The sequence below is a fragment of the Suncus etruscus genome, chromosome 16 (genome assembly GCF_024139225.1).
Source record: "Suncus etruscus isolate mSunEtr1 chromosome 16, mSunEtr1.pri.cur, whole genome shotgun sequence".
NCBI lineage: Eukaryota > Metazoa > Chordata > Mammalia > Eulipotyphla > Soricidae > Suncus > Suncus etruscus.
The window spans coordinates 28,831,188-28,857,153 of NC_064863.1; the positions used below are offsets into that span (position 1 = coordinate 28,831,188).

Genomic DNA, 25,966 nt, shown 5'->3' on the forward strand with positions numbered 1-25,966 from the left:
TCTTTGCTCCATTTAGAATTTCTTGCTCCTTTATCAAAAATTAGGTGATTGTATGTCTGGGGAACATTCTCTGAGTATTCAAGCCTATTCCACTCTTCTGAGGGCCTGTCTTTATTCCAATACCATGCTGTTTTGATAACTATTGCTTTGTAGTACAGTTTAAAATTGGGGAAATTAATTTGTCCCCATTGTCACACTTGGATTGTGGGTTTTTCTACGTGTTGTGGTTTTATTCATTGGCCAAATGATGTGCACACTGGGAAGTAAAGCGGAGCAGCTGTGCTCCTCTGGCTCCACCCTTTCTGGGCTTGTAAACTCACCTCCAGGGAAGGCTCCAGGGAAGGTGAGCTGTCCGCAGATAGGCTACACACAGGATGAAATCAGGCCAAAAATGGAGCACAGCACAGAGACAGGCAGATAGGGGTGCTGGCATCTGAGTTCCAGCAGAGTTCAGCAGCTTCCCCTTTCTTGGCGTGTAAGCTCACCTCCAGGAAAGGCTCCAGGGAAAGCAAGCCATCTGCAGATGAGCTACACACAGGATGAAATCAGGCCGAAAATGGTGCACAGCACAGAAGACAGGCAGATAGGTGTGCTGGCATCTGAGTTCCAGCAGAGTTCAGTGGCTTCCCCTTTTGAGCTTGTAAAGTCAACCATTTCTTACTCACTCACTCACTGGGTAGCTTCAGAATGCAGTTTTTTGGGGTTCGCTTACCAGGGCTCTGAGGAGAGGTTGAAGGATTCAGGAAAGACAGGGGAGCACTGGACAGGGTTCTCTTTAGGTCCTCAGCTTCTTCAGAAGAAGCACAGCAGGGCAGAGACTCCGCAGGTGAAGCAATCAGCACTTCACCTGGCAGTCCCCACAGTCAGCCATTTCTTATTCTGGACTACCCAATTTTTGTCTCTGACACCCATCTGGTTTCCTGAGCTTTTCAGGAGTAATACCTGAATTCAGAGCCAGGAATAAATCTTGAGCAACACTAGCTGACACCCAAAAGTAACAAAATAAGACATAATAATAGAAGTAATAAAATAAGGTAATAATTTAGCATGATTGTTGTGTAATGAAATAAAGTCCAGGAATAAGTATACTACTTACAAAATTCAAATTTTAAGAGATGAAATTACAATGGTTCACACTAATAATAGAGTGAAGTGTAGAAGAAGGTGATGGCCATGACACTTCAGATAGAGTAAAGCAAGAATAAAATTAGGGTAAATCAATTCTCTAAAGTCAGGCAATGCAGAAATTGAAAAAAACTCACTATATAATTAGAGAAAGATGAATAGGAAGTATTTGACCAGAGAAAATCTTTTCTCCAACCTTAGTAAGCTAGTTTACAGAACAATGAATGAGAAAAACATGGGAGAAGAGGAGGCAAGGAGTGTGTGATTTCATAGCATCTGAAGCCATAGCACTGAGGAAGATCACACACTGTTCTAAAATAGATGTTCAGTAAACATCAACTAAAACATTCTGTTGTCTATAAGAGAATTTTAGAGTGTATAATATCTTTTCTTACAAACATATTTTTAATTATACTTTTGAGGAAACATAAAAACATGCTACTATAATTTTGACAGTCCTCATGGTATATCTTAAAATAACAAAAATATGATGTTGAAGATATCAAAAGTATGGTTTTAAATCATTAAATCACTGAGTGTGACACACAAACAAAAAAAGAAAAAATTAAGAAATTTTCTGTGTCTTAAAGTATTGCTTCATCTCTTGGTTTCCAAGAGTGGGCAGATTTTATTTGGTAGAAATTTAAGTGTTCACATAGAATGGTGATAAAAATAAAGTTGTCTGACAACGCAGCAAAAAGAAACATAAATTACTTTAAGGACTTATAACCTGAGTATATTATAAAGTATAAATTTATATAAAAGATAAAAATTAAATCAGTTAGTGGCAAATAAAAATATACCTTCAATAAATAAGAAAATTTACCATGTTCTAATCTCCCATTTGTGAAAGAGCAGATTTTCTTAGGAAAATTAAATTGTGATATATATTATGATCACCTGTTCCTAGCTCATAAATGAACCAGAAATAATGCTAGTTAATTAACATACTGTAATCTTTCCAGGTAGTCCAAGTCAATTTTACTCCACCAGTCTTTTCATTAGGAAGAAAATCATAGGAAATTTAGTAAATTTAAGAGTGTAGATATCAGTGAATTATTTTCCTGGTTTCCTAGATAATGATATTTGACTCTGAAACCAAAAATGAAGATCTTAATAAGAAATAGCTCCATTACTACAATTCAAATTATTTAAAGATTTTGTTTCGTTTAATGGAGACATAGTAAGATCAAACCTCACCTTGCAACTTGCCATATTTTGTCTAAAAGCCTAAATCATGGCTCGTACAATACTAAAAATAAGATACTTTTTCCAAATTTCTTATAAACAAAAGACCTTTACCTTTTCCACATAATTTTAAAATTTTATGTTTTGAATTTAGTGGTATAAAAACATCTCCCAGAGATTTATGTGCTAATTGGATACAGCTCAATTGTCATCATGTAGTTTCAAAGCAACCCTCAATGGAAGTCAGTTGTTGGAAAAACCAACGACTCAATCAAGTATGTGGATTAAAGCTATCAAAGTCTTTTTGAAAGCAGCAAATTAAGTGTTGCACATATCTTAGTTTAGCTCTCTGAAACACTTGGCTTTATGCTACTGTACTGATAACAAGTCCATGAAATATCCAATGAATATTGACAAGGACCTGAATGTAAGTTTACACTAGACTATGAAGACACCATAATTTCATTCACTTCATTTCCACCAAGCTCAGGATTTCTCTTCTTATGAGACCTCTATTGTGATCTTTCCATGTCATGTATACAGCAGAATCAGAGAATTTCTCACAGGTATCTCAAGATTTCTAAGAGCATGGATTCTGAGGGAGAGGAAAGGGAACTACCAATACCAGTTTGCTTAAAATAACTATGAGAATTGTCTTTTTACTATGTTCAGTTGCTTAAATCTGTTGTAGTAGGACATCCTAGAATTGGTTCAAGGACAGAGATCCTAAAAAATAATGCACTGGGGTTCCTAGAGGAAAATAATACTAGCACACATCTCAGTGACTAATTACCAATTAAAACTATCTAGTTTTAATGTCTATATTGAATATTACCTTTCTATTCAATAGAACCTGGGTATTCCTAACTAAAATATTCCTCCCTCCCTACATATCAAATATTAATAGTCAGATATTTGTACCTCTAAACTATGTTTTCATAAGAATAAGATCCTTGTCTTGTTTGTTGCTGAAAAAACAGACATGCTTCTAAATGTATCTTACATAAAATTAATAAACAACATTTAATCAATTAGTTAATTAACTCTTATTAAGTATTACAAAATTCATAGATATTAATTTACCAATGTATGTCTATTAATGAGTTATTGTAATCTATTATCTGAACTCTCACTGCAAAATGTCGGTAAAATAATTGGAGCTCCATAGAACAGTGATTCCAGTCTAGAGGGCAAGAGAACATTTAGGAACATTTTTCAGTATGATAACAACATGTTATTTTGCCTTTCATAGATATCTATGCAATGGCTTACACTCTGAAGGGCTGTACAAATAATGTCCATAAAAAGAGTTTCCTTTTTTGTTTTTATCACTCAATAAATAGAAAGTGTCTTGCATAAAAGATACATAAAATATTCCTCAGGTTCTGCAGAAAGGGTGTGTTTTTTTATGAGTATTTGTTGTGGTAATCGCAATGATGTAAAGGAACCATACGGACAGTGTTAAGGAAACAAGAGCCCTTGATGGGAATAAAATAAAAGCTTGCGATCTATTTTTCTGCCAATGGTTTAAAGAGCCCATTATAAGCAAATTCACTTAAAAGAACTTTACAAAATCAGACTGAGGATAAAGAGAGCATGCTTTTTGTCTCCCAGGGATAATGAATAAGTAGGAAAATTATATAAAATGCAGGGAACTCATAAAGTATGTTTGTGCATTTCCATATTTGCACCTCTTTAATATCTTTACATATGGCTGTGTCCCTAGTTCAATGTTACTCAGGGACATTAATTTCTTATCAGAGTACAAGTGATATACTATATTTGGCACTCTGCATTCATTTATTTGCTTAGTCTAACTGTTAGAATTTTTTTAAAGAAACAAAGTTATTTTAGTCAGCATGTGCAAAACATCTAATATTGCCTTTTAGGGACTACTTAAAGTATCATGATGCAGATTCTGTAATGGATTGGCACTTTAAAATAGTGCCACATAAAGTTTTCTAAAGGAGATTTCTTTAAGAAATAGAAAATTTAATGTATCTCATGCCATGTTATAGTATATAATATTGATTCTATTTAAAATTAAATAGAAATAACTGTGTATTTGTCACTTTCTGAGACTTTGAATCCAAGAGAAAAATATTTTGAAATATTTTAAATCACCTACCAGAAGTCTGACTATTATACCAAGTTCACACATACTATAGCTATGTATAAATTTGCATATCTCAGGGATAATTATAATATAGATCCAACTTTTAAAAATTAAAAAATATGTTCTTAGGGCAATTTCTTCTTATGGCAAGAGATGTTTCTCAGAAAAACAGTAGAGGACTAGTATGAATAAGTTGTAGATTGGAACACAAGCATAACACACTACTAAAAGTTACCTTGAATAATATTTTTGAGTTTGTACTAAATTGTAATCATACTACTGATATTGTTTCTACATGATATTTATTCTACATGGAATAAAAATATTCAAATTATTCAAATATTTGTAAGTTAATGTTAATATATAATTTCAACAAACTTGTTCACAAAATGTATTGCTTGCATTTCTTATTTCCTACAGTATCATTAAAAACTCCACATTTGATCCCAGAGCAAAAGCATAACTACTAAGACACTTTCCTTGCATTGAGCTAGTCAGGCTTTGGTCCTTGGCATTCCATATGGTCCTTGAGCACTGCCAGGAGTGATTCTTGAGAGCAGAGACAGAAATATTCCTAAATACTGCTGGGTGTGGCCTACAACAACAACAAAGAAAATCTTCATGTTCTATGATGAAAGACAATGAAAAGGAAGAAGAATGAATACTATTTAGACTTATTAACCAAAGTTAAAGGAAGATGTGTTTCAGGTTTATTTTAATATTAATAAACTATTAAATACATGTAAAAGTTATATTTTGAAGTAATTTTTAGGCAAAAAATTATATGTAAGAAAGCCTGATACAATATAAAACTTAATATGTAAGATTATGAGAATTCCAACACAAGAATAATTCAAGAAAATTGTATTCAATATTGCTCTCATTTTCCCCTATTTTTACAGACTTTAATAATAAATTATTTTTTTCACAGAAATAAGGGTTTGTTCTCTTGGGATATAAGTGTAATTTTGTTGCTTTTATGGAAGTAATAGCCCTTTTATCATGATATTCCAATCTATATTTTCTTATCTATCATATTTTTTTGGTTCTAAGGATTCTAAGGATATTTCCAAGTGTGTAATTGATAGATAAGAATCAAAATGTTTCCTCCTTGAAGATGCCTGTAATGTCCTGGAGTGTTTTGCCTATGTGCTGTTCTATATATCTTATGGTTTTGGGGCTGATATCGAGGTCTTTAATCCATTTGGATTTTACCTTTGTACATGATGTTAGCTGGGGGTCTAAGTTTAATTTTTTGCAAGTGGCTATCCAATTGTGCCAACACCACTTGTTGAAGAGGCTTTCCCTGCTCCATTTAGGATTTCCTGCTCCTTTATCAAAAATTAGATGGTTGTATCTCTGGGGAACATTTTCTGAGTATTCAAGCCTATTCCACTGATCTGAGGACCTATCCTTATTCCAATACCATGCTGTTTTGATAATTGTTGCTTTGTAGTACAGTTTAAAGTTGGGAAAAGTAATTCCTCCCATATTCTTTTTCCCAATGATTGCTTTAGCTATTCGAGGGTGTTTATTGTTCCAAATGAATTTCAAAAGTGTCTGATCCACTTCTTTGAAGAATGTCATGGGTATCTTTAGAGGGATGGCATTAAATCTGTATAATGCCTTGGGGAGTATTGACATTTTGATGATGTTAATCCTGCCAATCCATGAGCAGGGTATGTGTTTCCATTTCCGTGTGTCCTCTCTTATTTCTTGGAGCAGAGTTTTATAGTTTTCTTTGTATAGGTCCTTCACATATTTAGTCAAGTTGATTCCAAGATATTTGAGTTTGTGTGGTACTATTGTGAATGGGGTTGTTTTCTTAATGTCCATTTCATCCTTATTACTATTGGTATATAGAAAGGCCATTGATTTTTGTGTGTTAATTTTGTAGCCTGCCACCTTGCTATATGAGTCTATTGTTTCTAGAAGCTTTTTGATAGAGTTTTTAGGGTTTTCTAAGTAGAGTATCATGTCATCTGCAAACAGTGAGAGCTTGACTTCTTCCTTTCCTATCTGGATTCCCTTGATATCCTTTTCTTGCCTAATCGCTATAGCAAGTACTTCCAGTGCTATGTTGAATAGGAGTGGTGAGAGAGGACAGCCTTGTCTTGTGCCAGAATTTAAAGGGAAGGCTTTTAGTTTTTCTCCATTGAGGATAATATTTGCCACTGGCTTGTGGTAGATGGCCTTCACTATATTGAGAAAGGTTCCCTCCATTCCCATCTTGCTGAGAGTTTTGATCAAGAATGGGTGTTGGACCTTATCAAATGCTTTCTCTGCATCTATTGATATGATCATGTGGTTTTTATTTTTCTTGTTATTGATGTTGTGTATTATGTTGATAGATTTACGGATGTTAAACCAGCCTTGCATTCCTGGGATGAAACCTACTTGATCGTAGTGGATGATCTTCTTAACGAGGCATTGAATCCTATTTGCCAGGATTTTGTTGAGGATCTTTGCATCTGCATTCATCAGTGATATTGGTCTGTAATTTTCCAAGCAAGTGAAAGCAGAGATTAACAGATGGGAATATATTAAGCTGAGAAGCTTCTGCACCTCAAAGGAAATAGTGCCCAGGATACAAGAGCCACCCACTGAGTGGGAGAAACTATTCACCCAATACCCATCAGATAAGGGGCTAATCTCCAAAATATACAAGGCACTGACAGAACTTTACAAGAAAAAAACATCTAACCCCATCAAAAAATGGGGAGAAGAAATGAACAGACACTTTGACAAAGAAGAAATACGCATGGCCAAAAGACACATGAAAAAATGTTCCACATCACTAATCATCAGGGAGATGCAAATCAAAACAACGATGAGATACCACCTCACACCCCAGAGAATGGCACACATCACAAAGAATGAGAATAAACAGTGTTGGCGGGGATGTGGAGAGAAAGGAAGTCTTATCCACTGCTGGTGGGAATGCTGTCTAGTTCAACCTTTATGGAAAGCGATATGGAGATTCCTCCAAAAACTGGAAATCGAGCTCCCATACGATCCAGCTATACCACTCCTAGGAATATACCCTAGGAACACAAAAATACAATACAAAAACCCCTTCCTTACACCTATATTCATTGCAGCTCTATTTACCATAGCAAGACTCTGGAAACAACCAAGATGCCCTTCAACAGTCGAATGGCTAAAGAAACTGTGGTACATATACACAATGGAATATTATGCAGCTGTCAGGAGAGATGAAGTCATGAAATTTTCCTATACATGGATGTACATGGAATCTATTATGCTGAGTGAAATAAGTCAGAGAGAGAGAGAAAAACGCAGAATGGTCTCACTCATCTATGGGTTTTAAGAAAAATGAAAGACATTCCTGCAATAATAATTTTCAGACACAAAAGAGAAAAGAGCTGGAAGTTCCAGCTCACCTCAGGAAGCTCACCACAAAGAGTGATGAGTTTAGTTAGAGAAATAACTACATTTTGAACTGTCCTAATATTGAGAATGTATGAGGGAAATGTAGAGCCTGTTTAGGGTACAGGCGGGGGTTGGGTGGGGAGGAGGGAGATTTGGGACTTGGGTGATGGGAATGTTGCACTGGTGATGGGTGGTGTTCCTTTTATGACTGAAACCCAAACACAATCATGTATGTAATCAAGGTGTTTAAATAAAAAAAAAATTATGCAAAAAAAAAAAAAAAAGAATCAAAATGTAATCAGTGAAATTCTCAATACCAAATCAGAAGGTATCTTACTACACAGTTTGATGTATTGCCTTAGAAAGAGAAAAAATATATATACCCTCTTTGTGTTTAATATGCCTTTTCAGAAGAACATTTGAATTGGTTGAAACTGTTTTGACATGTACTTGAAGACTATAAATGTTGCAAGTGACAGCTTTTAATCAATGTGATAAATAGCAAAGGTCTGCAAATGCTATCAAATAATTTCTAAAAATGAAAACTAATTTTCCACTCCCACTGCTAGCAAATTTGTCAACCACAGTTTGGTAGAACCTAAACATCTGTTCGTTGAAGCTGTGCAAACTCTTGCAGTAAAATGATGCATTATTTTGTTTTCAGCTATACATTCATCTCGTTCCTAATTTAGTATGTTTATCAAGTCCTAACATAAGTTTCTGATTGAAAATTTTGTGGAGTTAGATTAAAGAAAGGAGCTTTATTGATTAAAGTTTTAGCTTTGATACTGCCTTCTTTTCATATTTCTTTCTTACTGTATTGTAGAACAAATGTATTTCATTCTTTCTTTTGCCTTTTTTAAGCTTTAAAAAATGAATATGTGCAAAGAATTTTAGTGTTGAATTAGAATAACTAAGAACTTAATAGACATAAAATTATTACACATTGATGTGCTTAAAATATGTAAATTTTCAAAAGCTACATCCAACAGTGCTCAATAGTTTTCACAGTCAAGGAGCAGATTTAGGATTTTCACATGCAAAGTCTGTGCTCAAATTATTGAGATATTTTTTTTCTAAAATGTATGCATTTTGATTAGCCAGTGATATACTAAGTGCCTACTATAAACCAAGGAGCATGCATGTCCAAGATTTTATTGTATAGTATGATTATACCATGTATATAAAGTTAAACAAAGCAATTTTATCATAATTAAACAAAATACTGTTTAGTAAATAGATATTCATCTAAACAGTATATTAAATATTTATTGTATTTTATTTTAATTGTGTCCCAACTGTGCATCAGTGTCAAGAGTCCAGGATTTGGGTTCTTATTTTTAACACTACATAATATGGGTCAGAGAGAATACTAAAATTAAAGTATTTTTCTTGTATGCAGCCAATCCCAATTAAATCTCTAGCATCACACATGGTCCCCTGTGGTATCACTAGGACTTATCCCTGTGCACAGAGCAAAGAACAAGCCTAATCCTTGAGCACTCCCAACTGTGTCACATTTATAGGAAAAATAATATAAAAAGAATAGGAAGTAATTAGATATTTTACGAAAAGACACATATAAATGTACATAAGAAGATATTTAAAATTATCACTTAAAGAGGGAATCAGGTTCAGGAGTTTCAACATGTAAGCTTCTAAGAAGCAGGCAGTTCGATGGGGAAGTCCGTAAATGTAAGAAGGCCTTTCCCTGAAACCCAGTGTATTTATTAGGAAGAATCAGACCACACCCAAGAGTGAAGATTAAATGGTCTAAACACCATTCCAAGATACTAGATTCAAAGAAGTTTCCAACTACCGTATTTTCCGGCATATAAGACAACTGGGTGTATAAGACGACCCCCTTATTTTGTAGTTAAAACAAAGGTTTAGGCCTATATTCGCTGTATCAGACAGAACGTTCCTGTGCTGCAACTGTATGTACCACAGCGAGCCAATCACAACAAGCAAAGGTCCAAAGGTTATACTGTCATAGACTTCCTCTATGACTCTGGCCAATCTGAGCAGGCTTTTGACAGTGTAGATTCGGGTCCAGAACATTGTCTAGTTTGCATGCATAAAAAGCCTGCTTAGATTGACTGAGTTAGAGAGGATGTCCGAGCAGCCTGGCCGAGATTGGTGCAGGATCGAGTTGGAAGATTCGTTTTGTGGCAATATCCAGACAATTTTTATTTAGCGGCATATTGAAACAGTATTCGTGATATACTTGGCATATAAGACGACCACCGATTTTCGGTTGACTTTTTTTTGTTTTAAAAGTCGTCTTATACGATGGAAAATACGGTAATGAATAACAAGTTGTATACTGAGTGTGATGAGAACTAGGAGACCACTGAGATCCTGAAAGAATACCAGGGCTAGAGTCTGGTTGAACCTACTAGGATCAAAGATTCTGGAACAATTGTCACACTGATTACCCAAAAAAACTAACAAAACACCCCAATAGCTCTAAGATCTCCCTTTGACAAGCACCTTGGCAACTGATTTTGGGGATTGATTAGTTTGGGATAACTTTTTTTATACTAAATTTTAGGAAAGTTTCTTTATTTGTCTTCCTTCCTTCCTTCCTTCCTTCTTCCTTTCCTTTCTTTCTCTCTTCTCTCTTTTTCTCTTCTCTTTCTTCCTTCCTTCCTTTCTTTTTCTTCCTTCCTCATTCTTTCTTTCCTTCTTTCTTTTTCTTTCTTTCTTTCTTTCTTTCTTTCTTTCTTTCTTTTTCTTTCTTTCTTTTTCTTTCTTTCTTTCTTTCTTTCTTTTTCTTTCTTTCTTTCTTTCTTTCTTTCTTTCTTTCTTTCTTTCTTTCTTTCTTTCTTTCTTTCTTTCTTTCTTTCTTTCTTTCTTTCTTTCTTTCTTTCTTTCTTTCTTTCTTCTTTCTTTCTTTCTTTCTTTCTTTCTTTCTTTCTTTCTTTCTTTCTTCTTTCTTTCTTTCTCTTTCTTTCTTTATTTCTATTTTATTTTCTTTTCTTTCTTTCTCTTCTTTCTTTTTCTTTCTTTCTTTTTCTTTCTTTCTCTATTTTTTCTTTCTTCCTTTCTTCTTCCTTTCTTTCTTTCCTTTCTTTCTTTCTTTGTTTCTTTCTTTTTCTTTCTCTTCTCTTTCTTTTTCTTTCTCTTCTCTTTCTTTTTCTTTCTTTCTCTCTTTCTTTCTTTCTCTCCTCTTTCTTTTTCTTTCTTTCTCTTCTCTTTCTTTTTCTTTCTCTTTCTTTCTTTCTCTTCTCTTTCTTTTTCTTTCTTTCTCTTCTCTTTCTTTTTCTTTCTTTCTTTCTTTCTCTTTCTTTCTCTTCTCTTTCTTTTTCTTTCTTTCTTTCTTTCTTTCTTTCTTTCTTTCTTTCTTTCTTTCTTTCTTTCTTTCTTTCTTTCTCTCTCTCTCTTTCTTTCTTTCTTTCTTTCTTTCTTTCTTTCTTTCTTTCTTTCTTTCTTTCTTTCTTTCTTTCTTTCTTTCTTTCTTTCTTTCTTTCTTTCTTTCTTTCTTTCTTTCTTTCTTTCTTTCTTTCTTTCGTCTGTTTTTCTTTCTCTTCCTTCCTACCTTCCTTCCTTCCTTCTTTCCTTCCTTCTTCCATTGATTCACCATAAGATTGAGTTAAAAAGTTGTGGATGGTTTACTTTCAGTAACAAAATATTTCAGTACACATCCTTTATAAGTATACATTTCCATTTCCAGAAGCCATTGTTCCCAGAGTCCTTTCCATAAGCCAATAGCACCCCAACCCCTATTTATCTCTATGGTATTTTCTTACTTCCTTTTTTTTTTTATTTGAAGCACCGCGGTTTACAAATACTTTTATTGAAAGGTTATCTTGCATATCACTTTACATATTTTCAGCAATTATTCATTGTCTATTTTCAGCTGCCAATATGAAGCCTCTTAATGTTTTATTAAAGCATGCTAGGTTTTCTATGGATTATTTTAAAACATGAATGTGAAACTGTTGCTTGCAGGAAGATAAGAGGACCCTGGTATTGTATGTAGCAAAACTAAAATCTTAATCAGTTTAAAGGCATTGATGCCTTAAATAAAAAGGACCCAACGTAGGACCTGAGAAATGTATTGAGATAAAAACATTTAGGCCAATCTCAAGAGGTTTCTTGAGAAGAGTTAATTGGAACCCCAGAGAGGAGACACTCTACTACTGGTACAAAAGTCATGCAAAGAATATAAATATATCAACTGCTTCAAATAAAACCCGTTGGAAACAACTCTAGGAACAGACTTGTAAGCAGTTTGAGTAAATCATAAAGTAATTTATCTGAGGAAGAGAGCTTGTGCCACCCAGTACTGATGCTGTTTATGTCCATGCTGTCTAAACACATGTTGCTTACATACAAGACCCTGAAGTTCCTCTTGAAATGTAAGCTTCATACTTTCACATTCAGTTGTGTACTAGCTTTCTCCACTCTAGAGTAGTCTATATTCTCTCCTGAGCATGCACTTGAACGTATCTCTGCCTCTCTCTCTCTCTCTCTCTTTATTTACCTAATAGATGTTAGACTTCACTATTCATCTCCTTAGGAAATCATTTTCTGTAAGGGAACAACAACAAAAGAAAGGACTTGGGTAAGATATGGAACTGACTTTAATTTCCTGAAAAAAGCAATTCCTCAGGTCAACCTGTGTTCAACTCCCTGAAAAATTGTGTGCCATGGGTCATACCCCATGTTATGCAAAACAAGTTGGTACCAGGGACAGTTGGTAGTTGCTTGTGTAACAGGAGTATTGAAGCCATCACAGGCTTGTCACTGACTTTCATCAATCTCGAATATCTTAGAACTTCCCAGAGCAATTAAGGTGGGTAGATTTCTTTTTCTAGGATTCTACCTCAATCCCTTCTCCATTTTAACTTCATGAAAGCTACCCAAGGACCACCACAAACAACAAAACCTTTTTTTAAACCATCTCTTTAGAATTCATTTTTAAACTCTGAATTACACAAGTTTATAAGATTGGTCTGCTAGCCAATCATTCCCAGCTATTAAAATATAAAAGAAACTAATTTTAAAATTATAATTGTATTTTTTGCGGATCACAATTATAATTGTATTTTTTTGTGCTTAGAATCTAATTCTCACTGTGATCTCAGGTGCTTAAGGAGATCCATGTGCTGATAATATTAAGCCTCAGGCATATTTGTGCTGTACACTTATCTCTGGTTCCTATGTTAATATAATATTCTAAGATTTTTCAACATATGAAGTCACAACCTACCAGTCTTAACTTGGGCCTAGCTGTTCATTTGAGAGCCTTTTAAGTCCTTTATTCCTCACAATAACCTTGTGATGTAGATACAGAACTTAAAGAAATAAATCCTTATTGAACTGTCTTTTTTTCATCATCACACAAATCATTAAGTAGAATGTGATACAAAAGTAAAACATATATTCTTGATCTCTAGGACAAAGTGCCTTTCCATGTGGCACATCACTCTATCCATATAATTAGCTTCTACTATAAAAACTTTCCATCTTTATTGCTGCATAATTTATCTGATTTCTGAAATTCAGACCCAATATACTCTGTAAGCTGCAAAGCTGAACACAGCGAAATGTGTTGCTCCTTGGGATAAATGAAACATGATTTTCTTAGGAGGTTAATTATCACAAATTACAAGTTCTCAGTACTCTGGAAACTCTAGGAAAGAAATAGTAGATTAGTACTGATAATGTCTCCTGGGTTCTGAGGGAGCACATTATATTGGTACTAATGAAAAAATCAGAAGCAACCGTGCTTCAGATGCTTCAAATTTTTCAGATTTCAGCACCTTAACAATTCAGTCAAATAAGTCTCAGAAGAACTGTAAGAAAATAATTGAGTGGAAGGATGACTCTTGAATATGGACCACAACTAGAAAATCCATTCTCATTTTCAAATGCAGGTTTGAATTATGTACTTATATCTAATTTGAGCCTATGCACTTTACCATTTGAAAATGATATTAAATTAGAATAAAATAATACTCATGCAGTATGATGGGCATTTTATATGCTTAAAGTTTCTACCTATATAAAAGCCTTGTGATAGTAAAATAAATGGGAACTCAATCTTCCTGAAATTTTTGCCATACATTCTCTAATAATGAGCTAACTGAAACAATAGCATAGAAATCAAACATTTATTCACAAGTACTTCATGAAAAATACAACAAGAAAATTATCAGTAATAGCTATTTCTACTGGTCATATTTTAACTCTTTAAAGTTCTAATATATAAATTTTGCTTTTTTTGATAACTGAAAATTCACATTAATTGTGCATTTGCCTTGCATTCAAGGTTTGGTCCCTGGCATCCCATATGGTCCCCTGAGTCTACCAACAGCAATTTCTGAGCACAGAACTATGAGTAAACCATGAATGCAGCCAGGTTTGGCCCAGAAAACAAAACAACAAAAAAATAGTAACTCAATATCATGTTATCTATAGTAAACCTACATATTAAATACAATTCACATTCATTGATCTATTAGCTACTCAATTATTTTTGATTTAGAATCAACATAATTTTCATACTGTGTGTACATATATATGTATACATATATTATATTACTCTTTCTCTCACCTATTGTGCACTATTTTCAAGTCAACTCAAAATATCATCACATTTTCAAAATTTTCATTTTGACAAAGTGGATTAAATATCTTTCACAGTAATATTTTAGGTACATATTAACATTGAATCAGGGGAATTTCCACCACTGATGTTGTCCTCCCTCCATCCCCGTTCCCAGCATGCATCCCATATCCCCCTCCCTTACCCCCCGGCTGCTAGTATAAGTGGTCCCCTCTGTGTATGACAGCTTGTTGTAGACTGGGTAATGATTCTGTTGTCAATGACTTTGGCTTTGGTGTTTAAGTCTGATCATTTTTATTACCGCTTAGTGTTCATACAACAATATTTTTTTCATCTTGAGTGTGGCAGGAAGGAAAATACTCTTTCTCAACATTCTAACACTAGTTCTAATCCATTACTTAAGTTAAAAACTCATTTTGTGGGGCCGGGAAGGTGGCGCTAGAGGTAAGGTGTCTGCCTTACAAGCGCTAGCCAAGGAACGGACCTCGGTTCGATCCCCCGGCGTCCCATATGGTCCCCCCAAGCCAGGGGCGATTTCTGAGCACATAGCCAGGAGTAACCCCTGAGCGTCAAACGGGTGTGGCCCAAAAACCAAAAAAAAAAAAAAACAACTCATTTTGTTTGTAGTTTTTTGGGTCCTTTCTATTCATCAATATTATTCATCATTTATTAGAGACATTAAAAATTGAGCTTTAAAGATTAATATTTGTATATAAATGAGAACAATTTATATTAGACAGAGTAAAAACAAAATTTATACTGTTTTCTTCCATAGTAATGAAAATTTAAATGGTAAGTGCACAACCATCTAAACCAGAGGTCCCAAACTCAATTTACCTGGGGGCCGCAGGAGGCAAAATCAGGGTGATCCTAGAGTGCAAAGTCAGTAGTAAGCCTTGAACATTGGGGGGTGTAACCGAAACAACTAAAACAAAACAAAACAAAACAAAAAAAGATTCCTCTAGGGCAGGGCCACAAAATGTTGTACGGAGGGCTGCAAACGTCCCATATGCTGTGAGTTTGAGACCCCTGATCTAAACTATCCATTTCTCTTGAACCTTCCATATGACAATGCACTGGCTGATAGATTATAAGATGTGATGTATAAAACTTGAGGTCAATTTTCTAAAGTTACTTTTACAGGCTGCAGGTCTGAGTATAGGAGTAATGTAACAGTGATACATTTGACAAGTGAGTAATTAAAAAAATGACAAAATATAATTAATAGATTTTCTGTTATGTGTAGCATACTCTTCTAATCCAAACTTTTATGTAATTATCATGTGTGCTGTGAAAGCACATATGTTTCATTAATATTTGGTAATTTCACCTTTGTTGCACACGGACATTAATACATGCAGACACTATATTTGTAGGTCTACATACAAGCAATATGCAGTGGTCAAATGTAATTGGATTTATAATCTTGATAAATTCTGTTGATCTTCACTATTTATATTGTTAGAGTCTTCCCATTGGATTAATAAGTAGTAATTGATGCAAATTCCTTTGTTATTAATAACTCCTATACAGTAACTTGCCAATAACTATTAAATAAATATAAACATAATATTAAGAGAAAATACAAATATGTTAGTAGAAATAAAATAAGAAAAATGTGCCTCTAATATAAATGTTTGAAGATATTTTGTGTTGCCTGTGAATGTGTCTTTATTTGTTCTGTATTACTAAGGAAGTTGATAACCACACGTTTATTCCACATCATGTAGGGTTTTTGGTCCTGAGTAAATTGCTTAGAGATATATACAAAAGTAGTTGACATCAAATTAATTTCCATTATTGAATCTACTATTGTTTATATCTTGCTTCTTTAGTAATTTTAATATTTTTATTATAAAGCTGAAATTTTAATTTTAATTTTTACATAGAAGTTACTGTAATACAGAAAAGAAAGAAAATATAATGTACCTGATATAGTGTGGCCAATGATGATGACAACTGGAGATCAAAATCGACATAGAAATAAAATGAAAGTGCTATAATTCTGAGTCTTGTCATCAAAAATGAACAAAACCCTTCAAATCCTTTATGGAATCAAAATTGAAGAAATAATAAATTCCTTAAGCAACAAACCCCATATTAATTTTTGCAGCTTTTCTTACTACAGACTTTCTTCTTTATTGGTTTCTCAACATATGCAAACCAGATTAAAGTTAGGAAATATCCTTCTAAAATTGCTCAGGGGCTCAAGCGCTTCATTGATGAAGTTCAAACCTTAGTACCACATACTGTCCTAAGCATCATCAAAAATTAGCCCTGATCACAGAACTAGAGTAATTTATCAGCACTGCTGGCTGTAACTTAACACTCCTATCCAAGTAAAAACAGAATCAAATATAATATCTTACTAAGTTCATATTTGCACATATTCTAACACAGATGAAGAAAGATTATTGTTTAAATATTCTAACACCTTTTATTTATGTATTTATTTTGCTGCTGCTTGGTCTGCATCTATCTATGCTAGGTGCCTACTCCTGGCTTTGTGGCTCAGATACATTTCCAGTGGTGTTCAGAGCATGACATGTGGTGTTTTGCATGAGAAGCAAATGCCCTGCCTGCTGTACTATTTCACTGGCCATGCAATTGTACTCACTTCTATTATTCAAATATCTAGAAACATAAATTGACCATTTAAAACATTTTTTTTAGGATTAAAAAGTATTTTTATTGCGAAGTATACTGAAACATTGGCAGCCTTCCAGTAATATATAATCTGCCCTGTCTCCAGAGTATTCTAGAATAATAAACATTCAATCAGAACATTAAGTGCCTCTAGGATCCAGAATTTTGCCTATGAAGAGTAGGGCCCCTGTGTCTGTGTCCCTCAGTACAAAGATGAAGGGTTGGTTAAGGTGATAGTCCAGGGAGAAGGTGAGGTGGGCAGGCTGGAGCCCTGGGCTGGGTGTGGTGCCTGCACCATCCTCATTCCACTCAAAGCCAGCACGATGCTCCATTTGAGTCAGCTTGATAGGTTTGCCTGTGATCTTGCTAAAGTCTGGTGTCTCAAACAAGGACTGTAGCTTTATCTCCTGCAGGGCCTTGGTGACTTCGCCTTCATAATTCAGCTTCAGTTTGGGGATGGACAGAACTGCTTGAACAGTCTTTAGTTCTCGGTCAATGTCATGAATGAACTCAGAAGTGAGACTTTCTTCTATCAAGGTCAAGTTCTGGGTCACTCTCAAAGGCAAGAAGAAGATGATACTCATGCTTCCACTCAAAGGCAGTTGGGCAATCTTGCAGTTGAGATCAGAATCCAGGCCGTAGCGTATGACAGCTTTGGGATTCGACATCATGAGGACTTGTACTGTCCTCTCCTCGTCCAAGTGAAAGTCCGCCAGGGAAGTCTTTTTGGAGTCAAACTTAGTTGCCCACTGCCCCTTAAAGTAGGCCACCCCAAGAAGGAGAATACTGATTCCACTGGGCATCTCACGTGTGGACCTCGCAATCTTCCCCCTCATCTGGGCTTGTACCCAGTTATTGATCTCCTGCAGGTCCAAGCGAGAGTTGCCTGTCAGGATTCGGGGCCTGGTGCCATAGGCCTTCTCCAGTGGTGCCACAAAACTGGATTTTACTCGCAGCTTTCTCTCAAAGACGATCCGGGAAGCACTCTTGAGGTTTTTTTGAGGGGTCGTGACAGCGGCTAGGAGCTCCTTATAGGTGCTGTGAATGTCTGGATTGCTGATCAGGTCATAATAGAGGGCCCTATGGATGCTGGATTCTGTTCGCTGTTCCGCTCCCAGCGACAGGGCAGAGAGTGCAGTGGCTGGCTGAGCGGGGATAGGAGCACATTGGTAGTGGGGTTGTCACCCGAGCGTGCACGATACAGGTCATAGCCAAAATTCGAGACTGATCACCTGGGGTCATCATTATACATTTAAAACATTTTTAAAGCGTATAAACTATTTATTATAGGCAAAGCCTACAGACTTACTTCTTGGACACACCTACAGTGTGGCCACGGCGACCGGTGGTCTTGGTGTGCTGGTCTCTGAAGCGAAGTCCCCAGATGTGGCGCAGACCCCGGTGGGCTCGTATCCTCTTCAGTCACTCCAAGTCTTCACAGAGCTTGTTGTCCACGCCGTTGGCCAGAACTTGACTGTATTTCCCATCCTTCTGTCTATTCAAGATACAATCAGGAATCTTGTATTGGCGTGGATTCTGCATAATGCTGATTACGCACTCCACCTCATCGTCAGTGAGCTCTCCTTCCTGCTTCGTGAGGTCAATGTCTGCTTTCCTCAGCAGCACATGAGCATATCTTCTACCCACACCCTTAATAGCAGTGATGGCAAAGGCTATTTTCCGCTGCCCATCGATGTTGGTATTGAGTACTCGCAAAATATTCTGGAACTTCTCAGGGATCACTAGAGACATGGCGGTGGCACAGAAGCAACATGTAGGCCTGCAGTGGAAGAGGGACATTTAAGATATTTTTACATTTATATTAGTTTTTCATTTCTCTCCCCTGGAACATGATTTGTATTCTAAGTGAATCATAATTCTCTCATCGTTGGTCTCATTTATCTATAACATATAAAAAGGAACTTAGAATATAATGTTAAGGATATAACACAGTCTGAAAATGAGCACCCTTTTTTTTTTATTCCATTTCATTGAGTATTAAAGCAAGTAACCTTACAGGAAGAAGAAAATGCATGGTAGCTTTCAGGAGATTGGCATAGAGGAAATGGAGAGATGTTAACCTAAAGATTCAATTTTTTTTTTGGCAAGCACAGGGAACAATATGAGATATTAGGGGTATCGGCTGCATGCATGGTAAATGCCCTCCCTCTGTGCTACTACTCAGGCCCCCTAAGGATAGAATTTCAATGATGCAAGATGAAACCCTTCTGATACGTAACGTAAAACTATATTAATAGATAATAATAACCTGTAAATTAAAAACCATAGGTCTCTAAGTATATACAGTGATCATAAGTTACTCAATGTTTAAAATAGTCAGTGACAAGTTCACAAATATTTATTGTGTGAATATATCTTCCTAACAAAAATATTCCAATGAATATAAAGACCTCTCAGTAAGCATTTGCAAAAACAATCTCAATAAGTTATAAAGTTGTCACAAATTTTTCTGCCTGCAAAAATGTGCCAAGCAAATATAGAATAAGCCAGTCTAGGGTCTTTTAGATTTGGAGACTACGTGGGCATATATAGAGCAGAATATCTGGAGACTTCACTCTATACTTTGAAGGATACCCGCTGATTAGCTATATGAATAACTAATAGAAACACTTCAGTCTCTCATATATATGTATGTATTATAAGTTATATATGTATATATAAGTTATATATATGTATATATAAGTTATATATGTATTATATATGTATATATGTATTATAAGTTAATGTTTCTGTCAACTCAAACAGTATCATTCCAGGTTTAGAGGAGCACTATGGTACTGACAATATGACACTGCAAATCTTATTATAGAGGCCAGAAATCAAGGACAAATAGAAATGGCTGCCCTGTGAGACTACTTATAACTGCCGAGGTTACCCTAAAACTTGGACAATTGGCATATGATTATTTTCTTATGGGTGCTTTTGTCTGGTTTTCTGCAACCATCTCCCTCTTGATAGGAATAAATGGTGTAATCCAATCAGCTTTAGAAAAATCTATGTATTCATAATTTGACAGGTAAACCAAATATTGAAAGATTATTCTTGATTATTTTGATAAATTATAATTTACCATGCAAGAACTTAGTTGCATTAGTGCTAACAAAGTGTTTTAAATTCACCAAAAATTAACTAAATTTAGTGTTATACTTTTTATTTTTGCTTATTTCTCCATTGAATTTTTCTTTTTTTTTTTTCCTTTTTTTGTCTACTCCTGGTGATGCTCAGGGGTTACTCCTGGTTATATGCTCAGAAATTGTTCCTGGCTTGGGGGACCATATGGGACACGATGATGGGGAGGGGATCGCATTCCTAGGCTAACATGGGCAAGGCAGATGCCTTACCCCTTGTGCCACCTCTCAGGTCCTGAATTTTCTCTTTTTAAAAATAAGGTTTTTGGTGCAATAGTGATAACACAGCAGGTCACAGCAGGTCACAGCAGGTAGGATGTTTCTTGCATGCAGCTGAATCAGGTTTGATACCCAGCATCTCATATGGTCCTTCTGAGCACAGAGCCAGGAATAACCCTGAATGCGACTAGGTATGGTCCTAAAACAAAAAAATAAAATAAAATAAGATTATTTATAGAATATATTGTATATGTTAAGAGTCTACAGTCCTTGTTATAGTTACGTATTGCAATATAAGGATCACAGAAGGAATAGCAAATACATCCATTATATCACAAAACTAGCATTTACTTTTGGTTGCTAGAACTTTTAAAATGTAGTCTCTTAGCAACTTTCAAGTACACAATAAAGTATTGTTAAACATAATCACTAAGCTGTGCATTAGATTCCATAATGTGTTTTTCTTATAAATAGATCAGTCTCTTGTAAATGATGCTTTTCTCTGACATCAAAAGGAGCAAGTCCATAAACTTTATGACTTTTAGACGTAATTTTCCCCGTTTTGTAGACATAGGGCAAATGTAAGAGAATTTCCCTGTAGCCTAAAGAATGCCAATAACTGAATGCTATCTCCTGAATGAACTAGTTTCAAAATGCTTTGACACTTTTTGGGAGATTTCTGAAGAACAATACCAGAAAGGAGCTCTTTTGGTTAAAAAGCTGATTGTTTAGCTGATTGTTTCAAATGGGAAAAGTCCAGATATGTATTCTTCGTGTCATGGGAACTTCTTCCCCACATCTTGAGATTGGGACAAGCTTGATCTCAGGCTGTTTGCTGATAGTTTTTAAAGTTTAAGAATAACCAGTTCTGACCTCGATCAAGTTTTAAAAAATTGGTTTCCTGCTATTGCAGAAAATAATTGAAATAGTAAGTGTAGCACTTGTACAGAAAGCGTGAGAGAAAAGTGAGAGAAGAGCCAACACCTTAAAGTAAAAGGAAAGAATTACGCATTCCAATTTAGATGAAAGATATTCCAAAATGGATTATATGCCTCTCACTTTTGTAAATTTGACTTAGTAATGCTTTTATTAAAAGCCTAATTTGAGGATTTCTATGTGCATAAAATCTAATTGATGGAAGCTAATCTAATAAATATAAACTTATTCTTCTTAAAAGCAACTACTACAGATAATCAAGCTTGAGAGCAAGTTTGAGAAAAATAGGACCAATGTTTATGTTTACTTTCTTATTCTATTTCTCAGGTCTTACTTTTTTCAGGAGCCATTCCTGAAGTTCAGTGAATACACATAAACTTCATAGATCAAATCAATGTTAGCTGAATGCAAATTAAGACCCAAGCTTCCAATTATCTTCTAGTGTCTGAGTCAGAAATTAGCTTTATAAATAGACGGTATGGAAATTTCTATCATGTGTATTTTTAAAAATAAAACAAAGAGAATACAATATTTAAGACAAATTCTTTGCACAGGACTAACCAGGTTCCTGTCCCCAGCATAGCAAATAATTCCTGAGTTGAGAGCCAAGAGTAAACCCTGAATATTTCCCCTTGTTAACCAAAAGCTAAAAAAATAATTAATATTAAGAGGTGGTGGGAATGTAGCACTAGTAAAGGGAATGTACTTTTTATGACTGAAGCACACTACAAACCTGTTTGTAATCATGGTGCTTAAATAAAGATATTATTAAGAAATAAAATTAAATAAAATAAAAAGTGATTAAAGAATGAGGAGCTGTAGTGATAGTGCAGATGGTAGAAAATTTGCCTTTTGGTGACTGCCATGGATTTGATCCCTGGCATTCCATATAGTTCCCTGTACACTACTAGGAGTGATTTCTGAGTGCAGAGTCATAGATAATTCCTGTGCATCACTGGGTAGGTACTCCCCAAAAATAATAAAAAATAAAATTATTTAAAATATATAAAAATAACAAGGAGAGATTTTGTGGAATATGTGGCTAGGATTCTAAAGTTACATTTTAAATCATCGACCCTCTTAAGGCATGCTGTAAATTCTATGCATAAATTTGGAAAATATAAGTTAAAATAGATAGTGTGCTCTGTTGATCTCGCTGAATACAAAGCAAACAGGATCAAAAGAAAAGGTTGATTTTTTTTCTTGTTACTCTTTTCTGTCAGTTATAACAAATTTACTGCCTCAACAAAGCAATTTATGTCAACAGTGTGTAGAGTTACTACCTTTTGTCTAACCCTATCTATCAATGTCAGGTTGCCTGATCTTGTTAGAACCATGTCAAGCAGCAAGCAGTCTTTTTTTTTTTTAAGGGCAAGAGTTTCTTTTATTTATTTATTTTTGGTTTTTGGTTTTTGGGTCACACCTGGCAGCACTTAGAGACCACTCCCAGCTCCACGCTCAGAAGTCACTCCTGACAGGCTCCAGGGACCACATGGGATGTCTGGATTGGAACCATTGTACATCTGCATGCCAGGCAAATGCCTTGCCTCCATGCTGTCTCTCCGGCCCCCCAGGGAAAGAGTTTCATCATCTCTCATCTCCATCACATTCTGAGTATTCAAACATTTGGAGGGAGAACTTTTTATTTATATATCTTATTTCTCTTTTTTCCATATTATATGCTTAATAATATTTACTTATAGGGCATGTATTAAATCTAATATGGCTACCTTAAATATTTCTTTTGGGGCCGGAGCAATGATGCAGTGGTACACGTGGCTGACCCAGAAAACAATGCAGTTTGATCCCCTGACATCCCATATGGTCCCCAAAGCCAGCAGCAATTTCTGAGCTCATAGCTAGGAGTAACCCCTGAGCCACATTACATTTGGGTCATGGATATGGCCCAAAATAAAAAATAAATTCTTTTTACTGTGGTCAGTATTATGGACACGTGTGTGTGTGTGTGTGTGTGTGTGTGTGCTTGGTACCTATCAAGAGTCATAGATTGCTTAAAAGATGACTGACAGGGGCTCAAAAGGTTGTACAATAGGTAGAATAGTTGCCTTACTTTTGCACATGACCAATCCAAGTTCTACCCCCAGCATCCCATGTGGTCCCTTGAGCACTATCAGGAATAATTTCTGATTAGAAAGCCAGGAGTAATGTATTACAGGGTCTCTGCTGTTACCATTTTTAATATATATATATATATATATAAGTTACTTTAAAGAGCATATATCACAAAATTGGTCATGACATTAAGTGGGAGCAAAATTATGAAAAATGGCAGAAAGAAAGAAAGAAAGAAAGAAAGAAAGAAAGAAAGAAAGAAAGAAAGAAAGAAAGAAAGAAAGAAAGAAAGAAAGAAAGAAAGAAAGAAAGAAAGAAAGAAAGAAAGAAAGAAAGAAAGAAAGAAAGAAAGAAAGAAAGAAAGAAAGAAAGAAAGAAAGAAAGAAAGAAAAAGAAAGAAAAGGAGAAAGAAAGACGAAAGAAAGAAAGAAAGAAAGAAAGAAAGAAAGAAAGAAAGAAAGAAAGAAAGAAAGAAAGAAAGAAAGAAAGAAAGAGAGAGAGAGAAAGAAAGAAAGAAAGAGAAAGAAAGAAAGAAAGAAAGAAAGAAAGAAAGAAAGAAAGAAAGAAAGAAAGAAAGAAAGAAAGAAAGAAAGAAAGAAAGAAAGAAAGAAAGAAAGAAAGAAAGAAAGAAAGAAAGAAAGAAAGAAAGAAAGAAAGAAAGAAAGAAAAGAAGAAAGAAAGAAAGGAAGAAAGAAAGGAAGAAAGATGAAAGAAGAAAAAGAAGAAAGGAAAAAGAAAAGAAGAAAGAAAAGAAAGAAGAAAGAAAGGAAGGAAGAAAGATGAAAGAAGAAAAAGAAGAAAGGAAAAAGAAAAGAAAGAAAAAGAAGCAGCAACTATAAAATTTATGTAATTATATCTAATGAGTTAATTTCTTACACAGCTATTAACTTTTTGTTTGTTTTCTTTTTTGTTAATTCTGACTAAAAGTTAAAAAAATCACTTTTGATGGTATCTAAATGGATGCTGGAGATCAGTTCTGGTTGGATGTTTGCAAAGCATGTGTCCTACTCTTTGCACTATGATGTAGATCCTTACCATTACCTTTTAGGTTATCAGTCATTTTTTAAGTCGCTAAAACTGCTATTGAAGTATTACAAATTTTCAGTGTCATTTATGCCATCTATGATCCATTTTCAATTTATTCATAATGGCACAAATATATTTATCGCAAAGCTTTGCGTTTTCATGTTAATATATTCATTGCAAACTGTATTTAAAATCTTGGTATGTAATGTTTACTTATAATTTACTAGAGATCGTATAATATCACTTAAATTTAAAAAAAACTGACTTATCACTAATTATTATTATTTTGTTTGGGGACCAAAAACAAAAGTACTGAAGGATAATTTTTAATATGTGCTTAGGATTAACATCTTGTAGAGCATGGAGAACTAGATGCAAGACTGGAAATCAAACCAGGGTAAACTACAGTGATGCAAACACTTCATTCCTATTTTATCTCTATAGTCTGTCATTAATTACTTTATCATTGCTATATTTTAGATTTTAAATTCAAAAGATGCTAAAATTGTAAAATAAGCTAACATGAATATATTTACTTTTATAGTTTATAGGAATAAACTATCTGATGAGTTTAAGACCTTCCACATATGATAAGGCCCTTACTAATTATATGACTTTTATTAAAAATAATTGAATATTAATTCCTTCTCATTATACATTCTCCTACACAAATATATAAAGGTTGATTCACTACTGCTCAAAAAATCATTGAATATTAAAGATAGGAAGCATGTATAAAATACATATTGTCTCAAGTTTGAATTTCTTTTTTGTGGCAGCTTTTATATTTTTTAGCTGACCTTAGGTTTCTTTGTTTCATCTTGCTCATTGCCTGTAAGATATGTGATTATTAGAATGAAAAATGGCATTTTCACTTATATTTGAACAATTGAATGGATAATTTAGGTTCATCAAATTATATGGTTGTACCTAACAGTAGGAATTTATTTTATGAATTGAATATTTATTTTACTAATTAAATTATATTTTAGTTTTAGAAAAATCAGTAATGTCAAATATAAAAGGGAGATAGTGTATTAGATAGAGTGCATTTTGCAGGGTTGATTACAATTTATTCCTTGCACCCAAGCTCTCCCACTTCCAAAATAAGCTAAATCACTAATTTATAAAATGGAATAAATATTTTGAGTTTGTGCAATTTATTTAAATAAAATTTAAATTAATCTTTAAAATGGTAATTCCTTTTTAAATGTAAAATGCAAATGAAATATATTTTATTGTACTTCCAGATTTCAAAAGTATGTTAAGAGTATATATAAATGGCAAAATATTTTTGGTTACTTATTACAACTCAATATTTTGCCAGTCTGAGATGTTGAAAAAGAACAAACAGAATTTTTAGATGAATTGGCAAAAAAGGGGGAGTTGCAGTGACCTTATGGGAAAAACTGTTTCAATTTACTACTCAAGAAAATTATTTAAAATAATCCTAGTTACAGAAAATGAAACATAAAATATTTGTATTCTTATTGAAACATAATAGAAAATTATGTTCTC

The 25,966-nt window shown here is 34.4% G+C and overlaps 1 protein-coding gene and 1 pseudogene across 1 annotated transcript; both read right to left on the minus strand.

Moving 5' to 3' along the window:
- Positions 1-17,062: 17,062 nt before the first annotated feature.
- LOC126032502 (pigment epithelium-derived factor-like) lies at positions 17,063-18,208 on the minus strand. The gene has a single exon (XM_049790193.1). It carries the CDS (start codon positions 17,879-17,881, stop codon positions 17,186-17,188), a length of 696 nt encoding a protein of 231 aa, XP_049646150.1. The 5' UTR covers positions 17,882-18,208; the 3' UTR covers positions 17,063-17,185.
- Positions 18,209-18,350: 142 nt separating this feature from the next.
- Positions 18,351-18,797, minus strand: LOC126032498 (40S ribosomal protein S18-like; annotated as a pseudogene).
- Positions 18,798-25,966: the final 7,169 nt, after the last annotated feature.

What these genes read in the sequence shown, in the direction of transcription:
- LOC126032502 (XM_049790193.1), bottom strand. Translation starts at nt 17,881, where the DNA reads ATGAGGGGGAAGATTGCGAGGTCCACACGTGAGATGCCCAGTGGAATC.